We start from the raw sequence: 19252 nt of genomic DNA, 5'->3' as shown, positions 1-19252 counted from the left end.
ATTTTTATGTTAGAACATGGTGTTAGTAATAACCAGTCCATGTCCTGAGCAGAAATCCAACAGGTATTTGCCATTATTATTAGCTTTGCTCTTTTCTCCAAATTTTCCCAAAATATTTTTGTATGTCTGACAATCATTTCCTACTCTACTATTCAGATCCTCAACAAGCACTAACTTTTCCTTTTTCATTGTGTCAGTTGCTTTTTCTAAAGCGTCAAAAAATTCCTCCACTTCTACCTTGGTAGAACCTTCTGTGGGAACATAGGCACAAATAAGTCTCATTGTCCAATTCCCCATTCTCATATTTGCCCACATCACTCTACTTGAGACTGCCTGCCAATCAAGAAGATTAGCCTCGTATTTTGTGTTGAATGCTATGGCTACTCCTTCTTTTCCTTGATTGTCATTGCCTGAATATAACATTTTGTATTTATAACTCAAAAAGATCTCACCAGTTTTTGTCTTTTTTGTTTCAGTCACCCCTATTATGTCGATCTGTTACTTATCTAATTCCTCTACTAGCTCCATTTCTTTGCGATTCAGGCTTCTTATGTTGATGGTATTGATCTTTAACCCTGGTGATGTTGAGTTGGGGTGTGTTTTCAGAATTGTTCCAGTAGCTGACTTTTCGCTGTTCGTCTTGGTTCCCTGGCAAAAACAACGGATGCCTGGTTTAACCAGGCGACGCCCCAGCCGGCATGAAATTTTGTCATGTTGTACCATCATTTTTTATTTTGTTTAACCAATAAGAATGCAATTTGGTTGGCTTAATCCCAAATTGCCAGCCCATCCTCGTTCATTCAGTATCCAGGTAGATACCCAACAGGGTGCACCTTGAGAAGGTGATATTTGGACATTAGGTCAGAAGCCCTGGTCGGTTCTCTGCATTCCTTTAAAGGCTATGTGGAGGTCTCCACTCAATACAGCTTTGACCCTTATGCACCCCAATAAATTTAGTTTTTTTTATTGGGGTGCTTAAGTGTCAAAGCTGTATAACTGAGAGGAGACCTCCACATAGCCTTTAAAGGAATGCAGATAACCGACCTGGTCTTCTGACCTAAAATAAATTTAGTTTAATCCTTTATCCAAGTGTGAGCGAACAAAGTTTGCACCTGAAAATATCTTCAGGACTGGGGTAAGGTAGTACAACACCGGAAAACTCGTAGCAAAGTTGGACCAAGCTAACATCACTCCTATCTCAGTATCTCCCATACTACCTTACCCCACTCCTGAAGATATTTTGAGGTGCAAACTTTGTGTGCTCACACTTGGTTAAAGGATATAAACTAAATTTATTATAGTCTAACCAAGTGAAAAATAAACTTTCAACATCTTTCTCTAAATCCAGAGTAATTTAATAAAAAGGTGGCATGCCTTTTGGCAACTCCTGTAGGTAAAGATGATCTCGCTATTGTTTCTGCCTGGTATCTCCACTTCTGGGCCTGGCTCCCACTGAAGAGATCTCAATAAAGGTCGAATCTAGTCTGGGTAGTGGCCCTTAATGCATAACATTATACATATCTGCAAGGAGATGTGTTTTGCATTATGGGAGATTCTGAGATAGGAGTGATGTTAGCTTGTCCACCTTTGCTACGAGTTGCCCGGTGTTGTACTACCTTACCCCAGTCTTGAAGATATTTTCAGGTGCAAACTTTGTTTACTCACACTTGGATAAAGGATTAAACTAAATTTATTATTTTGGATATTTTCTAACGAAAATGCATTCTTTAATGTTTCATAGTGTTCAAAACTTCCATCTGTAGATGGTGTGGTACGTCATATGAACATTAAAAAAGATTCAAACATAATTGCATTTCGATGCTATTTTTATGAAAATCAACATTCGATATATCACGAAATATAGGTATAAAATTATTTTTAATTTATTATTCATATTATAAAATATACTATTTAAATAATTCACCATACTACGTGTTATATGCCATGTAATATGGTGAACCTTTTATGGGCTGCCAAAAATGCATGTTTGGGCCAAATATGGGCCACTGGTTGCTGACCCCTGTACTATAGGCATTTTGCTTTTCTTGAGTGGAAGACAAATATATATATATATATATATATAGAGAGAGAGAGTATGGAAACATGTTTGACATAATGTGGATTTATTGCATAGTAGTTACAGATATTTAGTACAGAAAATAAAGATATTTTGTAACTTTCGTAAGTACAACCTTACATCATTCTTTTCCTTTGTTTCTTGCTTAGATCATCACCATCAAAGTATGTACCCTCAAAAGATGTAAAGAACACCATGGAACACTAAGTGATTAAGTTTATATTATACTACTAGCTTCCTATCAGCAGTTGTTTTCCAAATTAACATGTTATTTGTCAGGTCTCCATTATTGTGAAATCTGACATTTCATTCTTCTGAGAAATTTTTAATAGCATCAATGCTTAGACCATAGTCTTCTACTGGTCTAGGTATTGATACTATAAAAAATTCTGGGTCTTCTTTTCCTGGTATCCTGACATCAAACTTCTGTTTTGCTAACCTTTTGCTTCCATTATTTACGTGATCATCATATCACATTAGATTAGCTCTGGTCATGTCTATTCCTGAATGCTAATTATGTCATCCGTTTTAATACAGAGTGGCCCCATAAGTCATGAAACAGTTTAAAATATAAATAACTTTTATGCTTATTAATTTTTTCATTTTATATTTTTCGGGTATTCTAAGGAACATTTGGAAAATTAATTATGGAAAAGTTCAACCCAACAGTGAACCAAAATTGTTGTTGGGTTGTGAACTTCTAAAACACATTTTTGGCGAGCAAATTAATTGAAGAACTGCAGTTAATTGGCCATCACATTCTCCAGATCTGATGGCTCCCAACTTCTTCCTTTTGGAGTACCTGAAGGAAAAGGTATATGTCAACAAGCCCCAGACACTCCAACAGCTGAAGAAAACATTTATGCAGAAATTAGGACACCGTAGCCAGAAACATTAACAACTGTCATAGAACATGTCATAAAGAGGGCACATTTATATGAAGCTGAAAATGGAAGGCATTTATGTGATGTGGTTTTCATAGCTATTTAAAATATCTCCAGCTTCTGTATTATAACAAAACACATTATGATAAAAAAAAAAAGAATAAAAATAATAAATAAGTTATTAAATGTTTAAACACCTTCGTGACTTATGGGCCATCCCATATTTTCAGTACATGGGTGGTCTGAAAAGTTCTCTGCCTCAACCATAGATGGCAACACTATCTGCAAGTTTTTTTGTTTTTTTTTCTAAGTTCGTACATTTGTCATAATCATCCATGTGAAATTGCAAGTCATTTTATCCAGAAGTTTGTTTTATACAGCTGTCTGAAGCAAGTGTTGTCTGTATCCCTTGAAATGGATAAAATTGAGTATCGTGCGGTTATAAAATTCTTTGCAAAAGAAGGTTTAATGCCAAAAGAAATTCATTCGAAGTTCATAAAAGTTTATGGGCACTCTTCTCCTTCATTTTTGACAATTAAGAAATGGTCTGCTGAGTTTAAACGTGGCCATACCAGCCTTGAAGATAATCCACATGAAGGACATCCAAAAAAGTGTAACAACACCAGAAATCATTGATCAAGTGCACGATAAGGTATTGGATGACCGGCAAATCAAAGTACATGAAATTGCTGAGATTATAGGCATTTTAAAAGAACATGTGGCATATATTTTCCATGAAGAATTGCAAATGAAAAAGCTTTGCTCAAGATGGGTGCCGCGCTTGCGTACAGTAGATCAAAAACACACTCCCATGAAAATCTCTGAACAGTGCTTGGAGCGTTTTAACAAAAACTGATTTTTGCGTCGATTTATTACTATGGATGAGACCTGGATTCACCATTACACACCAGAATCCAAACAGCAGTCAAAACAGTGGACAGAAGCCAATTGTTCAGCTCCAAAGAAGACCAAGTCGGTTCCATCAACAGGAAAGTTCATGGCATCTGCGTTTTGTGATGCATTTTGTTTATTAATTATCTTGAAAAGTGTAAAACAATAACCAGGGAATATTATTCCGATTTTTTAACCAGACTAGACAAAAAAAAATTTGTGAGAAAAGACCCAGTTTGCAGAAGAAAAAAATCATCTTTCATCAGGACAATGCACCTGCCCACAAAAGTGTTTTGCCAATGGGAAAATTAAGGGATTTGCAATATGAATTGTTGGAACATACACCCTATTCCCCAGATTTGGCTCCCTCTGACTTCTATCTCTTCCCAAAACTAAAACTCTTCCTCACTGTTCAGTGTTTTTCTTCGAATCAAGAGGTGATTGCAGCTGCAGAGGGGTATTTTGCAGATCTTACTGAGAACCCCTATAGGGATGGGATAATGGTGCTGGAGCATTGCTGGAATAAATGTATTAGTCTTAAAGGAGATTATGTTGAAAAAGAAAAATAATTTTGAAATTATAAATTCGTTTTTTCATTGTTACGCCGAGAACTTTTCAGACCACTCTTATATGTGATTCTGCCATTCATGAAATTAAAGTTTAGAGGGCATATTGCAAAATTGGCTAAAGCAGCTCATTGGATTGCTTGGTTACTGAATACCGTGATGAGAAGAGGCAAGCAGGTTATTATTGCTGTTTGAATTCGAAGTTGACAGACAGAAAAGTGGTGATATGATTGAGACATACAAATTATCAAATGGATTTTACAAGATTAATACAGAGGAAATTTTTCAGAACAGGACTGGGGGTGGGAGAACTGGGGGCTATCTTGGAAACTGAGCAAGAGTATAGCTAGCAGGAGTGTCAGGAATAGATTTTTTTGTTTGGAGGGTGGTGAATGAGTGGAATAGGTTGCCAAAGTGTTGTGGATGCCATGACTGTGAATGAGTTCAAAGCAAAGTATGATAGATACTCTGTAAATGTTGGACAGTGCTAGGCATAATGTTTAGGGCCTTCATTGATGAATCTAAGGACTCCATGGAGTAGCCCATAATAATAATAAAAACATGTAGCCAGACTGATATGATCCTTACCTTTTGTCTTTTGTTTATTCTTTTTCAGAGATGGAAAAGAAGTGGCTGTAGTATACTTTCGAACTGGTTATGTTCCAGAACAGTACAGAGCTGAGGTAAGTAGCAGTGTTCTTTCTGAGGAATGATGAAAAGATTCACACATGCATAAGGAAGTGGATAAATAATAATGAATATCCAGAACAAACATACTGCATTATATTATAGATTTATTATGGGTATATTCTATTATGCATGAAAATGTGCTACTGAATTTTATTTCATTAGGGATGAATTTTTACTTTAAGAAATTATCAAAAGCCTTAATTTGTCATAAATTCAGTTTGTTCTTCACTAGTTTCCCCTTCAACAATTTTTCTGCTTACTTTTCTCAGGCACTCTTGCATAAATCCTCTATAATTCAACAAGTAGCCTAGTTGTTAAAATACTTCACACTCAAACTTTGTTTTCTTATACTTAGATAAAGAATTAAACAGGAATGCAATTTCTTGGCAAGTATAATTTATTTAGTAACCAAGTAGCAAAAAAAACTTTCCACATGTGTCTCAAATTCAGTTATTACTGTTTTTTCCACTTATAATAAATTGGTATGATGAACACTATATAGCAACTACAAAACTATATCATATTTGCCATTTCAGGCTGAATATGATGAGATTGTTTAATTTAAGTCTCAGCTCTGGCAAGGTTCCCAGGCAGTGTAAAGAGGGCAAGATAGTTCCATTACATAAAGGTGGCATCAAGATACTGCACCATGATACTGCAGACCAGTTAGTATTAGAATGGTGGTCAATGTATTGGAAAAGTTTGTTAAAAGTAAAATGCAGGAATGGGTGGATAGGAATGTAATATTCTATAGAGGGCAACATGTTTTTTTAAAGGTAGGTCCTGCCTCAGTAAGATGGGTGGAGTACTTATCAAACCTCTATGATGATGATAATGATAACATGTTAGATGATTCATGACACCTTAAGTTAAACGTAATAACAGATATCACTTCTCCCACAAGAAAGGAGGCAGAACATGCAATCAAGAATCTTCCTAATAATAAATCCCCTGGGTATGATAATATTCTGGCTGAGGTGTTGAAAACTTTGACTGGCAATAATAACTACTTAGTGGAATCCATTCAGGACATCTATCAAACAATACAACCTGAAGTTTTTACATCTATCTGCATACAATTCCAAAAAAACATGATGCACAAAATTGCAAGGATTACAGAACTGTGAGCCTAATATCCCATGCATCTAAAATTATTTTAACCATTGTTAACAAACAAATTGAAAGAGCCATAAGTGGTGAATTGAGTGAAGAACAGAAAGACTTCAGAAGAGGAATGGGAACCATTAATGCTATCCTGGAACTAAAAATACTAATAGAAAGATCACTTGAAAGAAATAGGAACATTTACATATGCTTCATAAACTTTCAGAAGGCTTTTGACTAGGTAAAACATAACAAAATGTTCAATATATTAGATAAATTAGACATAGAAGATCATGTACTTAAGATTATAAAAATGATTTACACCAAACAGAAAATGCAGCTGTTTAACAATGAGACTTCTGTAGTGAAAATAAAAAAAAAGGAGTTAGACAAGGTTGTATCCTTTCACCAAATCTATTTAATATCTATAGTGAGACAGTGATGAAAAAGATTGAAAAACAAAAAATAGGAATTAGTATCAATGGTATAAAATACAACATTCTTAGATATGCTGATGATACTATTCTAATAGCAGAGAACAGAAACAAATTAATCAAATTACTGCAGCTACTAATTGAAGAAGGTAAAGAATTTGGATTAGATATAAAAAAAAAAAAATATGAAAATCTCAAAAGAAAGCAGATCTGAGCCAGAAATATTCATAAACAATGTGAAAATTGAACATACAACAGAATACAAATATTTAGGCACCTACTTTACTGCAGATGGAAAGCAAGATAAAGAAATAAAAATAAGAACAGCCATAGCTAAAGATGCATTCTGGAAAAATGAAGATCTGCGAAGTTCTGTGAGTATCGAGACAAAGAAAAGAATGATAAGAACATTAGTGTGGCCAATTTTCACATGTGGAAGTGAGACCTGGATATTCAAGAAGAGAGTAAGGCAACAGATAATGGCCTTTGAAATGTGGTGCTATAGGAGAGCTCTGAAAATCCCATGGACAGAACATGTGACAAATGCAGATGTCCTACAGAGATCTTTGTTACAGGAAATGATCCAGAGAAAGATGATTGGCAGGACATGTACTGAGAGTTTCAGAGGATACTAACAGTTTTAGAAGGAAAAATTATGGGAAAAGGATCAAGAGACAAAAAACGAAGGACATGACTTGAAGATATAAGATCATGAACAGGATCACATGGCTATGCAGAAACCAAAAAAAGGAAAGCCACCAACAGAGAGAACTGGAAGGACATGGTGTTACACCCTCTCACTGAGGAAGCTACATGAAGAAGAAGAAGGTGACAACACAATTGGATAAATGAAATGGTTACACCATGATAATGCTGGACTTTGCAAAGGCAATTTACAGAATACTACATGGCAACTATTACATAAGTTGGAGCAAATTGTAATCAATATGATGAGGCTGGATTTGGGGGGGGGGGGGGGGGCTGATAGATATCAGAGCGTGGTGTATGGTGAAGTGGAATCAAAGCAAATGAGGGTGACCAGTAGAGTGTCCCATGGCTATGTACTAGGACCACTACTCTTTAATTTGTACATTAATGATATAGCAGAAGATTAAAAGGGGGTGGGGTATTTAGTTGTTTGCCAATGATGCAAAACTAGGGAGGGCAATAGTTGATAAAAATTATGTAGATATCTTATAGGATGGTTTAAATAAATTGTCACTGTGGGCAAAGGACAATGGTTGTCAATTCAATATTGTAAAATGTAAGGCTGTGCACTTTGGGAAGAAAAGATTACATACTTCGTATCATATTGATGGTTCTGGGTACAGGAAATTAATGAGGCTGGGGATCTGAGGATGATGGCGGATTGAGATTTTGAAATTCAGAGGACATATTGCAAGAGTTGGCAAAATAGCTCAGAGAATTACTTGGATGCTGAAACACATATTGACAGATAAAAATAGGGATGTTGTTACTTTATTAGGCTATGATTTGGCCCACGTTGACTGCTGTGCACAGATTTGGTCACCTGTGTTTCTTGGGGATTGAAAGGTGGTGGAGAGAATTCAGAGATGAGTGACCAAGCTGGTGACAGGTCTGTGGAATGCTCCATATGTGGATAGATTGAGGGTGTGTGTATGGGTTGCAGAGTTTAGCTGAAAGGTGGAGGAGAGGGGATGTGATAGAAACTTAAGTTACTAAAGGAATTCTATAAGATTGACATGAAAGAAATTTTTAAGTATATGGGGAGTAAGGGGAAACAAGGAGGTCACACTTGGAAGTTGTCTAAGAGTGTGTGTGTTTAGTATGGATAGTGAGTCTTTCGTGATCTTTTGGCTCCATGGGGTGAGCACATAAGATCTGAAAAGTTCTCAGCTTAACAATAAAAAAACAAATTTATAATTTCAAAATTATTTTTATTTTTCAACATAATCTCCCTTAAGACTAATACATTTATTCCAACGATTCTCCAGCGCCATTATCCAGTCCCTGTATTGGTTCTCAGTGAGATCTGCAAAATACCCCTCCACAGCTGCAATCACTTCTTGATTCGAAGAAAAACACTAACCAGCAAGGAAGAGTTTTAGTTTTGGGAAGAGATAGAAGTCAGAGGGAGCCAAATCTGGGGAATAGGGTGTATGTTCCAACAATTCATAGTGCAGATCCCTTAATTTTTCCATTGGCAAAACACTTTTGTGGGCAAGTGCATTGTCCTGATGAAAGATGATTTTTTTCTTCTGCAAACTGGGTCTTTTCTCATGAATTTTTTTGTCTACTCTGGTCAAAAAATCGAAATAATATTCCCTGGTCATTGTTTTACCCTTTTCAAGATAATTAATAAACAAAATGCCATGAGCTTTCCTGCTGATTGATCCAACTTTGTCTTCTTTGTGGACAGAAGCCGCTGAACAACCAGCTTCTGTCCACTGTTTTGACTGCTGTTTGGATTCTGGTGTATAATGACGAATCCAAGTGTCATCCGTAGTAATAAATCCACGCCCAAAATCAGTTTTATTCTTGTTAAAACGCTCCAAGCACTGTTCAAAGATTTTCATGGGAGTGCATTTTTGATCTGCTGTATGCAAGCGTGGCACCTATCTCTTGTGCAAAGCTTTTTCATTTGCAATTTTTTCATGCAAAATATATCCTGCACATTCTTTTGAAATGCCTATAGTCTCAGTAATTTTACACACTTTGATTCGCCAGTCATCCAATACCGTGCACTTGATCAATGACTTCTGGTGGTGTTACACTTTTTTTGACATCCTTTATGTGGATCATCTTCAAGGCTGGTACGGCCACTTTTAAACTATGCAGCCCATTTCTGAATTGTCAGAAATGAAGGAGAAGAGTGCCCATAAACTTTTATGAACTTCGAATGAATTTCTTTTGGTGTTAAACCTTCTTTTACAAAGAATTTTATAACCGCACAATAATCAATTTTATCCATTTCAAGGGAAACAGACAACGCTTTTGCTTCAGACAGCTGTATAAAACAAACTACTTGATAGAATGACTTGCAATTTCACATGGATGCTTATGACAGATGTATGAACTTAGAAAAAAAAAAATCTTGCCGATAGTGTTGCCATCTATGGTCGAGGCCGAGAACTTTTCAGACCACTCTCATAAATAATAATATCATCTGCCCTGGCTTCCAACATTTATTTATATGGCTTTTGCTTCCAATCCTTCAGTTTTTATGTTCCATTTATAATAATTTATTTCTTTTGTGGCTTCTCTTGGCCTATTTCTGAGCATTCTTAGTAAGCTTAAAAATTTTGACAGCATCATAATATTTCTGATTTTCTTTCCAAATTTTTCCTGTGACTTCTGTTCAGCTTCTTTTACACATAGCTCTCCTACATTTTTTCTTTCTATTTTCTAAGAGCATTTACTTTCTTACTATCCTGAAACTTTTTTATACAATTTCTTCTCTTCACAGATTTCATCTCGATCCTTGCAATTCTTTCTGCCAAGCCAGACTATGTGTTACTGTGGTATGGTCTATTTCCAATATCAGGACCCTGGCGAGTCGTTTATTTTTTACTTAATCTGGAGTCCAAACATAGAACTCTTTCAAGTCACTTCAGGCTTCTAGTAACCAGGAGTGGTCTTATACTGGGCAGTGAAATTCATCTTCTGCATAAAGACAAACTTCCGTGCTTACAGTCAGATATGAACCTGTTAGTTGGTGATTCGGCATACTAACTACTAGTCAGCCAGCCTGACAATACAACAGTAACTGAACCCACCTTAATTAAGGTACTCATAATTGAGAAATAACAATGATCATTTTGTATGAATAAAAAGAGAAATGGCCACAAATGTTCACTCCTTAGAAATTAGCTTGCATAAAGTTAGTAAAATCTATTACAATTCTTTTAGACAAATGAATGTATTAGCAAAAATCATATAATATATTCTACTTTGGATTTTGGAAAATCATTATTATCTGGTACCTCCAGGTAGTTAAGGACGCATTCAGGAAGGCTGCAAATCACTTCCACCTGATATCATACCTTCTGTTAAACTCATTCACACTAGATGCACTCACTACTTCAACAGGCAAACTGTTCTATTCCCTTGCTACTCTGTGAGAGAAAAATCTAGCTCTCACCGCTTGTAAGCAACTTCTATGGATGCCTCCTTGTCCTCTTCCCACTTTACATATTGTGAAAAATTTCATCAGTCGATAACCTATAACACAGTTTTGTTTATAGACATCTGTCATATCACCCCATCTTACTCCTGTTTACTAGAGTTTGCAGTCTTCCTGCTCTCAGGTTGTCCTTGTGATCTGCATTCCGTAATCCCGATATTATCTTTGTAACTCTTCTTTGCAGCCTTTCCACAGTTCCTTTATTCCCATGATACCCAGGAGACTGTTGTGTACAGAAGTCTAGGTGCAGTGATAAGCTTGATAAGCCTTGCAAAGGCTTGATAAGCCTTTGCAAGGCTTATCAAGCCTTGCAAAGAGTCAAAACGACTTTCTTATCCTTGCATATCAATATTTGTTTCAACATCACAATTAACCTCCAAGTTATATTTTCAATTTTTGCAACATGATCTTGGGGGATGTGTATCTGGCAGATTCATATCCACCATATACCACTTTCTGATACCTGTCCATCAGCCACCACATATTCAAGCTAATAATTCATATTCTAATCCCATATTCTCTAGTTTATGCAACAACCTATCAGATGCCTTAGAAAAGTCTAACAGTATCACAGTGTATCCATTCCTTTTATCCATTATTATAATAATTATAATAATGGATAAAAGTTATAAAATATGTGCAGATTGCTCAGACATGACCCTACTTTAGTAAACTCATGCTGTTCTTTGCAAAGTAAAATTTGTCCATCAGTCTGTTTCTGTGTGTTAGTGGTAACCAACTTCTCTATAATCTTCACCATTCCAGAGATACTGATAGGTCAGTAGCATTCTTTTCATTCCTGTTGGATCTTTCCTGAGTTGAGACTCAAGTTATATAAACATGTCATGGGCCAAGGCATTTTGACTGAACATTACTTGAGCACACATGCTGACATCCCATCTGTCCTGTTGCTGAATTGATAACCATCCAGGTTATGAAATAACTTTTGAATCTCATTCTTAAACACCTCTATCTCTTCATCCAGTGTAATGTTAGCATTGTACCGTGTTACATCCACCTTGTTAATAGATCTTAGCAAAAGTGAGTACTCATTCTTTGAACAATCTCATCTGCTTCCAGTATGAGGGTACAGTCTGCATTATAAAGTTATTCTTTCACATTCGTTTTTTTTTTTTCCTTTACTTGCAGCATGCTGATAAAATTCTTTTAGGTTGTCTTTAGCCTGCACAGCAATTTCTTTTTATGCTCTGATTTAGCTTTCTGCACAGTACTTAACTTTTCTGGCCTGCGCTTTATATATTTAATAATTCCACTCTTATTCTCACAATATTTCTTCATCATCTTCCGCTTATGAATATTTTGTTTAATAAGGTTGCACATCCATTTTACTTCCATTCTACTTGTTTTTCAAAAACTCTAGGGATACACATTCGAATGCTGCTTCATTTAAGTACCTTTTGAAAGCTTCCCATGCATTACCAATAATTCAGTAACTGATACCAGTTACTGGATTATTGGTAATTTGAACTGAATATATTCTTCTTAGTTTGTCATTATTTCCAGTTTTTAAGTTACATAAACTATCCTAATTAACATCTATATTAGCTACTTCCCAGGACAGTACAGCATGATCACTATCACCAACTAGTGGCAAAATATTCATATTCTTAACTGAGATCCTTTCTGATGCTATGATCAAATCTGAATACGCTTTGCCCTTGAATTCTTTCTCTCACATGCTGCTTGAGAAAGTTGTCTCACAAGTACAGGAAAACCTCTCTTAATGCAATCAATTAATGCGTGCTAAGCGAAATTGCATTAAGCAAATACTGTAAACAATAGGAATAATTATAATTCATCCATCAGTGTATAAGCTATATTAGAGGATAAAATCATCATAGTTAATAAAAAATCAATTGCTTAAATTTTTATTTAATGTCTAACATTTGATTTCAGCTACTCTTTTACAAAAACATTAAGTAAAGATGTTTGAATAGTGCTTGACTTTTTCGTCTTGTCATGCAATTTGTGATAGCTGGTGATCTCTTTATCAAGAATTAGGCAGACTTTTAAGCTTTATTTATATAGCAAAAGAGATGTTGCAAGGCTAGGCCCATTTGGTTAATTTTTTGCTGAGGGCTCTCATTTGTTTGGGCACTCACTGTTTGCACACTTTCCAAAAATTTAAATGATCACGTTATGCTCTTGGCCAGACTATGAGAACAACCTGTTGCACTCACTATGCTGTCTGTTGTTATCCACTTGTCATCTTGAATTATCTATTACATGCAAGGAGGGCCATGGCCCACAGTTTGGGCCATGGCCCTCCTTGTTGAGGGGGGGGGGGATGTGAAGTAATGATAACAAATTTAAAATGTTTTAAGATTAAGTAGATATTTTTTTATCTTAAAAGAAATGTATTTAGTTGTTATTATTTCTTTTTTGTTATTTTTTATATTTTAATGGAAAAAATCACACGTTGGTGTTGGTTCACAAATTTTGCTTCCTGCGTATTTCAACGCTTAATGAATATTAGTAAATATCTGCTTATTCATGTTTCATTCCAAAGGTATTGGTAAGAACCACCAAAAAGCTTACAAACGCAAAATTTTGCGCTCATTTAAAACGGCCAAGTTTTTACCACTTTAAATTAATATTTCATTGCTAGTGTACAGAAACATATATTATTATAATATTTATTACAATAAATATTATAATAATATGTCTGTATTAGGATTTTTTTTTCTTCGATGGGGGGGGGCTTGAAATCTTTTAATTTTTCCAAAGGGGACCTTGACATCCATAAGTTTGAGAAGCACTGATCTATTCCGCCGATCTCACAATGGCTTCTGCCATAATCTCAACAAGTGCAACAGATGATTGGCCTTCATCGTGAATTGTCAAGCATCCCTGCAAAAATTTCTGAACTAGAAGTGAAATGCTGCACATTACAAACACTTCTTTTTCCCAAAACAGCATGCTGTTTGACAGTTGTACATTCCTTGAGTTGTCATTTTAGATTGCTGAAAACAGCTACTAAACTTGCACATGCATATCTACTACACGTACTGTTATCATCCTAGACTGTGCTGCTACCCAGTGATGCATACTGAAAACATTCACTTCCAATTCATTTGCTATGCTTTTGTATAACTTATTCACTTTCTCCCAGCCTCTTGTTGGTGAGATTTGCATGCGTTTGTGTGTGTGTATGACATTCATGGAAATCTTTTTTTTTTTCCAGTTGCACATTTGCAAGATATCAGCTTCTTTTCATCATATACAAGTGATGGAAGGAAGGAATAATAATAATAATATTACTTGTGCTCTACATTTTATCAACAGTAAAGCGGATTTGTATATCTTCTTTAACCGTTGATAAAATGTAGAGCACAAGCAATATTATTATTATTATTACTTAGCACCTCCAGGGAGTCCGAAGACTCATCGAGGGAGGCACCTACTCTACAACTCCTGTCTCCATCACTCAATCCACCAACTATACAACAAACTGCAACTACTATCATCATCTGCACCAGGGATCAGCAACCTTTTCAGATTTGCGGGCCACATTGAACTTTTATTTTTAATAATCGGGCCGCAAGCGTTTATTTAAGAGAAAATAGTGAGTGAAAAAAAAAACTTAAGTTATCAATTTTTATTATGTCAATCTTAAAAGACACAGAAATATTTAAAGTACGAGATATGAAACAAGCATTAAAATGAAAAACAATGAAAAATTATTATCACGTAAAAACAAAGTAATGTAGTGTATCCATCACGATATGTACGTATATCTCCCTACTTAATGTGACTTTTGTAATTGTTTTCCCTTAGCCAGATTATCTAGATCCACTTTATAACCCTGAGGTGCAAATTCGAATCGAAGCATGGAAATGTTTATCAGTCAGTCGAGAAGAAATTTTACTTTTTCTAAAACTTGTGGTAGAAAATGCTTATTTGCAAATGTAGATGCTTCCAAATGCAACTAACATCTTTGCGAAACTGATTAATCCTTCAAATTTTTCTTTTGGTAAGCATCGATCAATGGCGACATTAAAAACGTTCAAACATAATTGCATTTCAATGCTATTTTTTATGAAAATTCACAAATCTTGTTGAAAATTCCGTTTGAAAATCTTCAGTAATACAAGCAAAAGTTTCCTTTTGTTGATATTTCCAAGTTGCATGGGAGATATCACAAAGTATATTATTCATATAATTCAACATACGGGCCACATGCCATGCAAGTATGGTCAACCTTTTATGGGCCGCCAAAAATGCATGTTTGGGCTGCATGCGGCCCGCTGGCTGCCAGTTGCCGACCCCTGATCTACACCCATGCCATCTACCACCTACCACCACTAGCATTTTCACAGACAATCACCAACATCCATGCCTATGGTGGGATTTTAATCTGCAGACTTTTGGCTGGAGAGCAGATATGCTAACCACTCAGCCGGCAATATCAAAAGAAAATAAGTTTATTTCTGAATCTAATATCCAGTATGATAACAAAATTCAGCCAATCAAATTTCAGATATATATTATTTTCATAGGAATTTCAACTTATCAGCAACTGCCTGTTCTCAGATTGCATTATCAGTGAATTTTCTGATCCTCACACTGCAAGTCTCTTTCATCCATAGCTTTCACACTGGTCCCGCTCTGCAAAACCTTTGGTCTTCCTCTTTTCCTCCTTCTGGACGAGGAGGGGGATGAACAATTCATAATTCTCAATGGCTATTGTTCTTCTCTTATTCTCTGGGTGTGGCTATACCATTTCAAGGCATATGCCTCCATCCTTTCCATGACAGACTCTTCAACTTTCTTCTCTGTTTGAATATAAACATTTCTCAGATAGTCCATATGGGTAGCTCTTATACTTCATATGAAGTAATCCATTTCTCTGACTTGTTTCCTTTGACTGTTTAGTGAGTTCCGGTACTCACATTTGTGGTTGGTTCTAATAGCTGCTTGTCCCTATCCTGTTCAAAATGCTATATCCACTTCACATTAGACAGACTTTTCCATCATGGAGCCTATGAAGGCATCTGCTGATTTTATACCTTCCACCTCTATCTCGAGAAGAAACCACTTCCTCTTTGTTCATGTGTGAGGATATCATCTGATCATAATAAAAAATATAAGGCTTTTTTATGTGCTGTCACTTTAAACAGAAGTTAGTATTCATATTTTTATGGGTATTTTTTTCTTTGCAGTGTAGTTTTATACAGCACATAATACAATTTAGAATAATTGTATTATTCTAAACATAATAATACTGTTAGGTCTCTGTATAATTTGTTAATTTTTTACATGTACTGTTTTGATTTTCTACTGACACAATGAAAAAGGAAAAGTTGGTCCTTGTTGGGGATCTAAATAGCAGAGTAGGAAGTGATTGTCAGACATACAAAAATGTTTTGGGAAAATTTGGAGAAAAGAGCAAAGCTAATAATAATGGCAAATATCTGTTGGATTTCTGCTCAGGACATGGACTGGTTATTAATAACACCATGTTCTAACATTAAAATGTGCACAAATTCACATGGAGAGAAGAGGCAAGGAATAAGAAAAGTCTCATTGACTATGTTCTTGTTGATAGTGATGTTTTCTCCCTGGTGCAGGACACCAGAGTGTACAGAGGATTTGAAATTGGAAGTGATCACTATTTAGTCTTGAGCAGGATAAAATTGAATTTCATATTGAAAAGAATAACATGTAAGAAAGTTTTAAAGCAAATAAAAGTTGAGCAGCTCTCAGATGTGAACTGTAGACTAACATACACAAAGATTATTGAAGAAAAAATGAAAGAATTTGAGAACAAGAACCAAACCTTGGAGATTCAGTGGCAAACCTTGAAGAAAATCCTGATTGATTCAGCAGAGAGGCATGTGGATGAGGTTGTCTGCAAGGATAGAAAAATCAGAACTCCATGGTGGACACAGGAAGTTAAAGAGGCACTGAAGGAAAAGAAGAAAGCATATCAAAAGTTCCTGGCAAATAAGTCAGCTTGTGTTCTTAGAGAATACAGAGACAAATGTAAGAAAGCTAAACACTGTGTAAAACTAGTTAAACAAAAGTCATGGGAGGACTTCGGTAAGAACATAGAAAATAAATATCAAGAAGGTGGTAAGATATTATGGAGGTTGTTGAAGAAGCTTAGAAATGGAGGAAAGAGTCCTGTAAAAGGAGTTAGAGATGATAAAGGTGATATGAAATATCCTTGAAGTATGGAGTAATTACTTCAAAAAATTGCTCAATGAAACAAGCAGTGATAGCACAGTGGTAAAAAAACACTCAACAGGCATACATTCAGGAATACATATCCATACTTGAAGTAGAAAAAAAACATCAAAGGCTTGAAATGTGGAAAGGCAGCAGAGGTAGATGATATTCGACCAGAAATGCTGAAGTATGGTGGGTATAAAAGTCTTACAGTGGTTGCACTGCATAGTTCAGAAGGCCTGGACAGAGGGACGAATTCCCGATGATTGGAGTAGAGCTCTAATAGCACCCATATATAAAAAGGGAAATAAAACTGAATGTGAGAATTACAGAGGTATTTCCCTACTGAGTGTTCCTGGCAAGAGCTATGCAAGTATACTTGAGAAACGGTTGAGAAGAATTGTGGAAGAAAAGCTTGGTGAAGAACAATCTGGATTCAAGCCAAATAGAGGCTGTCAAGATCAGATCTTCACTTTACAACAAACAGTTGAGAAAGCATGGGAATATAACAAAGATCTGTATTTAAGTTTTGTCGATCTGGAAAAGGCATATGACAAGGTGCCAAGAGAGAAGCTATTCAATATGCTACAGCTATATGGTGTCAATGGGGCATTATATCAAGCAATACTTAGTCTTTATTTGAGTTGCAAGTCAGCAGTTAGAATTGAAGGAAGTACAGGAAGATGGTTTAACGTTAAATCTGGTGTGAGACAAGGATGTACATTATCCCCATCTGTTATTCATTATCTATATGGATCACATTATGAAGGAAAGAGGTATTAAACATGATATCAGAATTGGAGGTGTTAATGTCAGCTCTTTGCTTTATGTGGACGATGTTATACTTCTAAATAAATCCGTTAAAAGTTTGCAAAATTCCCTGACTAAATTGAATAACTATTGTAATAGATATGGTCTGAAGGTCAGCAATAAAAAGTCGAAGACAATGAAAATAGGTAGAATCGTTGAAAATGTCAACTGTGTTTTGAATGGGGAACCTGTGGAACCAGTAAAACATTTCAGCTCTTAGGCATGATTTTTAGTGAAGATGGTAAATTAAATATGGAAATAGACAAATTCAACAAAGCTGGTATTGTAGGAAGTCAATTGAATAAATTCATATTGAATAAGAAAGAAATTAGTCGGAACACTGAATTAGCTGTATACAAGACAGTGTTCAAAACAGTTTTAACTTATGGATCTGAGAGCTGGGTCAGAAGTGAAACACCTGACCAAAGACTAGAGACTGCAGTTATGAGAGAAAGATTAGAGTCGTGAACAGATGGGATCAATGGCAATATCATATTATAAAAGAGAATATTAGAAAAGAACTTGACATTGTCTGCATCCAGGAATGCATTAGCAGAGCTAATCTCAGGTGGTATGGTCACTTGAACAGAATGGGCAAGGCAAGATTAACAAAACAAGTGTTCTCTGCCAGGTTGGCAGGAAAACGACCCGGCGGAAGACCAATATATAGGTGGATTGATACGGTACAAAGTACCTTAGACGATAGAAATATAAGATCGACTCCGGGTTGGAGTCTTGACAAGTAACAGACTGATTTGGAGGAAAATTGTAGATAGGAAGTTAGTAATGAGGTAAATTTTTCATGAAATACTATCATATCCTGTACACCCCTTGAGGGCACATGTCAGTAATTTGATGATGATGAGCTTCTTAAATCAATTCATCACATACACATGCCTAACAATCAGCACTTGAATGGACCACCTTAATCTGCCTGCTTCTGCTACTAGACTTAAAGAAGCTATGTAGTTCAACTAATCTTTAAAATATTACTGTATTACAATCTACTCACACTATAGCAAACATGTAGGGACCATAGAAATAGCTTGTTATAGTGATGTTTGTTATAATGAAAGTCAGCTATAATACTTGTGCTTTAGTTAAATTTTTCTTAAATAAGTTTTCATTAAGTTATTAAATAGCAACAGTATCCTCTTTGAGCTTGTTTTAAGTATTACTTGCAATATGTATGATATAATAATCTCATGAATTTTTCTAATATAGGACTGGGATATGCGCCTTATGGTGGAAAGGTCCAAAGCAATTAAATGCCCTTCTGCTCAGTATCATCTTGCTGGGACCAAAAAGATACAACAGGAACTATCTTCCCCTCTTATACTTGAAAAATTTCTTCATAACCAGCAAGCAGTAGAAAACGTTTTGAAGTGCTTTGCAGGACAATATTCCCTTAGTTTGGTGAGTTGTTGTTGCTTTTGAAG

General features: G+C 35.6%; 1 protein-coding gene across 1 annotated transcript in view; it reads left to right on the top strand.

Moving 5' to 3' along the window:
• LOC150096928 (glutathione synthetase-like) overlaps positions 1-19252 on the top strand; it is a 183713-nt gene that overhangs the window by 102284 nt on the left and 62177 nt on the right. Inside the window, exons 8-9 of the mRNA XM_090408052.1 lie at positions 5035-5101; positions 19038-19229. Of these exons, the coding sequence (XP_090264178.1) occupies positions 5035-5101; positions 19038-19229 (259 nt within the window). The remainder of the gene's footprint in view (positions 1-5034; positions 5102-19037; positions 19230-19252) is intronic.

The sequence above is a fragment of the Typopeltis vanoorti genome, chromosome 18 (assembly GCF_054136105.1).
Source record: "Typopeltis vanoorti isolate ZY-2024b chromosome 18, IOZ_Tvanoo_1.0, whole genome shotgun sequence".
Taxonomy (NCBI): domain Eukaryota; kingdom Metazoa; phylum Arthropoda; class Arachnida; order Uropygi; family Thelyphonidae; genus Typopeltis; species Typopeltis vanoorti.
The sequence above is the reverse complement of the archived record's forward strand: the minus strand, read 5'-3'. Positions and strand labels throughout refer to the sequence as shown.